A 2,417-nucleotide genomic window follows, 5' to 3' on the forward strand; every position below is an offset into this window, starting at 1 on the left:
GCACAGCATTTACCTACTCTGCCATCTTGGCTGAATTGCTACATGTTGCTTTTAAACATTATCCCATCATACCATTCAGTCAGTTGTGTCTAATACAGACACATGCTATTTGATCTCACTTTAAATTCATGAAAATTAACCTCAATCGTATATTATGATTATCTCATGAACAAAGTTTATAACTTCAAACTAACAATTATTATAGTATTTATATGAATAAAGATAGAGAAAGACCACCATCTTACATCAAAAATTACAATTCTAACAAATTCTTGAGAATATCTGTTTGCATACACCAAATGATCTAACAGTTTTGACATAATCGTAGTGGCTTTATTTTACTTATAAATTTAACCTCTATTAGATACATTGATAATTTACTTCCTAGTATTAGTTTGATTTATGTTGAGGCTAAGTCTGTTTTTAATGTTTTCATATGCTTTAGGTGTAATGGTGATTTCAAGATGCTAACATTTTCTCTCAATATTTTCCTTGCTTTCTAGCTGACCTCTTGACTTCAAAATGTCTGAAATCAGATTCAGCAATCTCACTTGGGATCAAGTTATAATACTAGATCAGGTGTTAGATGAAGTAGTTCCAATTCATGGAAGGGGGAATTTCCCCACTTTGGAGGTAAAACCAAAATATATAATTCATGTTGTAAAAGATCAACTGATAGAGAAAGGAATTATTGTTAAAGATACCCGATTGAATGGTTCCACAGCAAGTTACATACTTGCAAGCCACAATGGAATCAGCTATAAGGATCTGGATATTATTTTTGGTGTTGAACTACCAAGTGATCAAGAATTTCAGGTTGTTAAGGATGTAGTTCTAGGTTGTCTACTTGACTTTTTACCAAAAGGTGTAAAAAAGGAAAAGATCACCCTAAAGACCATGAAAGAGGCTTATGTGCAGAAGATGGTCAAAATTTGCAATAAGCAAGATCGTTGGAGTCTCATCTCTCTTTCAAATAACACTGGGAAAAACGTGGAGCTAAAATTTGTGAATTCACTCAGACGACAATTTGAATTTAGTGTCGATTCTTTTCAAATTCTCTTGGATCCCATGTTAGACTTCTACAGTGACAAAAATGCTAAGCTAACCCAAGAATCCTATCCTGTTGTGGTAGCTGAAAGCATGTATGGAGACTTCCAAGAAGCAATGACCCATTTGCAATATAAGCTTATATCTACCAGAAAACCTGAAGAGATTAGAGGTGGTGGTCTTCTGAAGTACAGCAACTTGCTAGTTCGTGACTTTAAGCCAGCTTGTGAAGCAGAAATCAAGACCCTGGAACGTTACATGTGTTCTAGATTCTTCATTGATTTTCCTGATGTAGCAGAACAGCAAAAGAAGATTGAATCATACCTCCGCAACCATTTCATAGGTGAAGAAAAGAACAAATATGACTACCTTATGACCTTGCGTGGTGTTGTAAATGAAAGCACCGTTTGCCTCATGCGTCATGAAAGAAGACAGACACTCAATATGATCACTCTTATGGCTTTAAAAGTACTTGGAGAACAGAATATTCTACCCAATACAGACAATGTAACTTGCTTTTATCAACCTGCTCCATACTTTGCTTCTGAGGGAGCGTACCCTTCTTATTATGTATCATCTGGACCACCACCTATTTTCTTTCAGCCATACCACCCACTGCACTTTCATGTGCCAAATGGTATGGTTTAAAAAACAAACACATAACAGAAACTTCGCTTTAATTAAACACCCTTCAAAAGCAAGTTTCCAAATTTCATAAAATTTAAGATCTATTTTTATTTTAATGTAGTTACCAACTATTTTCCATCAATTATAGCTTAAACATCATAGTAAATACAATATCATCGGTGAACCAACAACTGAAAATAATTTTGAAATGTTATTGATTACCTATAATAATTTTCTAATGCAGTGGACCACTTAAAATGATTTTCAAATCTTATTCACTACTTATGACTTTCAAATTTGCTATGACAAATACATTATAGATGCCTCCATCTTTGATTAAAATATAAAAGAACAGACTCGTATTTAAAATCCAGAGGTAAAGACAAGTGCCAACATTTTGTATTCAATCAATTCCTTTGTTACATTCACTTCATTTTTTTTCTAGTGAATGTTACCCTCAATGAATTTTCAATACTTAACAGAAATGCCTAATTTCAAAGACAACAGATGCAGAAGACATTAAAACCCTGGACTTTGCAACATTTATTTTGTTTCTAAATTAAATTGGGTTAGATACAAAATCCTACTATAGAAGAAACACTGAAAAAAATGGTTCTCGAAAACACTGGACATTGGTAATTTATCAATTATCAAGTAAGTTAGTTAATGTGTAAATAAGAAGACTAATATCATCCAGCTCTAAAACCTATACTGTGACAAGTTATATAGGATTTTTTCCCAAA

The 2,417-nt window shown here is 33.2% G+C and overlaps 1 protein-coding gene across 1 annotated transcript; it reads left to right on the plus strand.

Annotated features, from left to right (window-relative positions):
- The first annotated feature begins 522 nt into the window (after nucleotides 1-522).
- Nucleotides 523-1,698, plus strand: FAM46D (family with sequence similarity 46 member D). Its single transcript, XM_011382472.2, has one exon. It carries the CDS (start codon nucleotides 523-525, stop codon nucleotides 1,693-1,695), a length of 1,173 nt encoding a protein of 390 aa, XP_011380774.1. The 3' UTR covers nucleotides 1,696-1,698.
- Nucleotides 1,699-2,417: the final 719 nt, after the last annotated feature.

Source organism: Pteropus vampyrus, unplaced genomic scaffold (assembly GCF_000151845.1).
Source record: "Pteropus vampyrus isolate Shadow unplaced genomic scaffold, Pvam_2.0 Scaffold477, whole genome shotgun sequence".
Classification (NCBI taxonomy): Eukaryota; Metazoa; Chordata; class Mammalia; order Chiroptera; family Pteropodidae; genus Pteropus; species Pteropus vampyrus.

Bases quoted from the DNA above. Each gene is read 5' to 3' on its own strand.
- FAM46D (XM_011382472.2), top strand. From the start codon at position 523: ATGTCTGAAATCAGATTCAGCAATCTCACTTGGGATCAAGTTATAATA.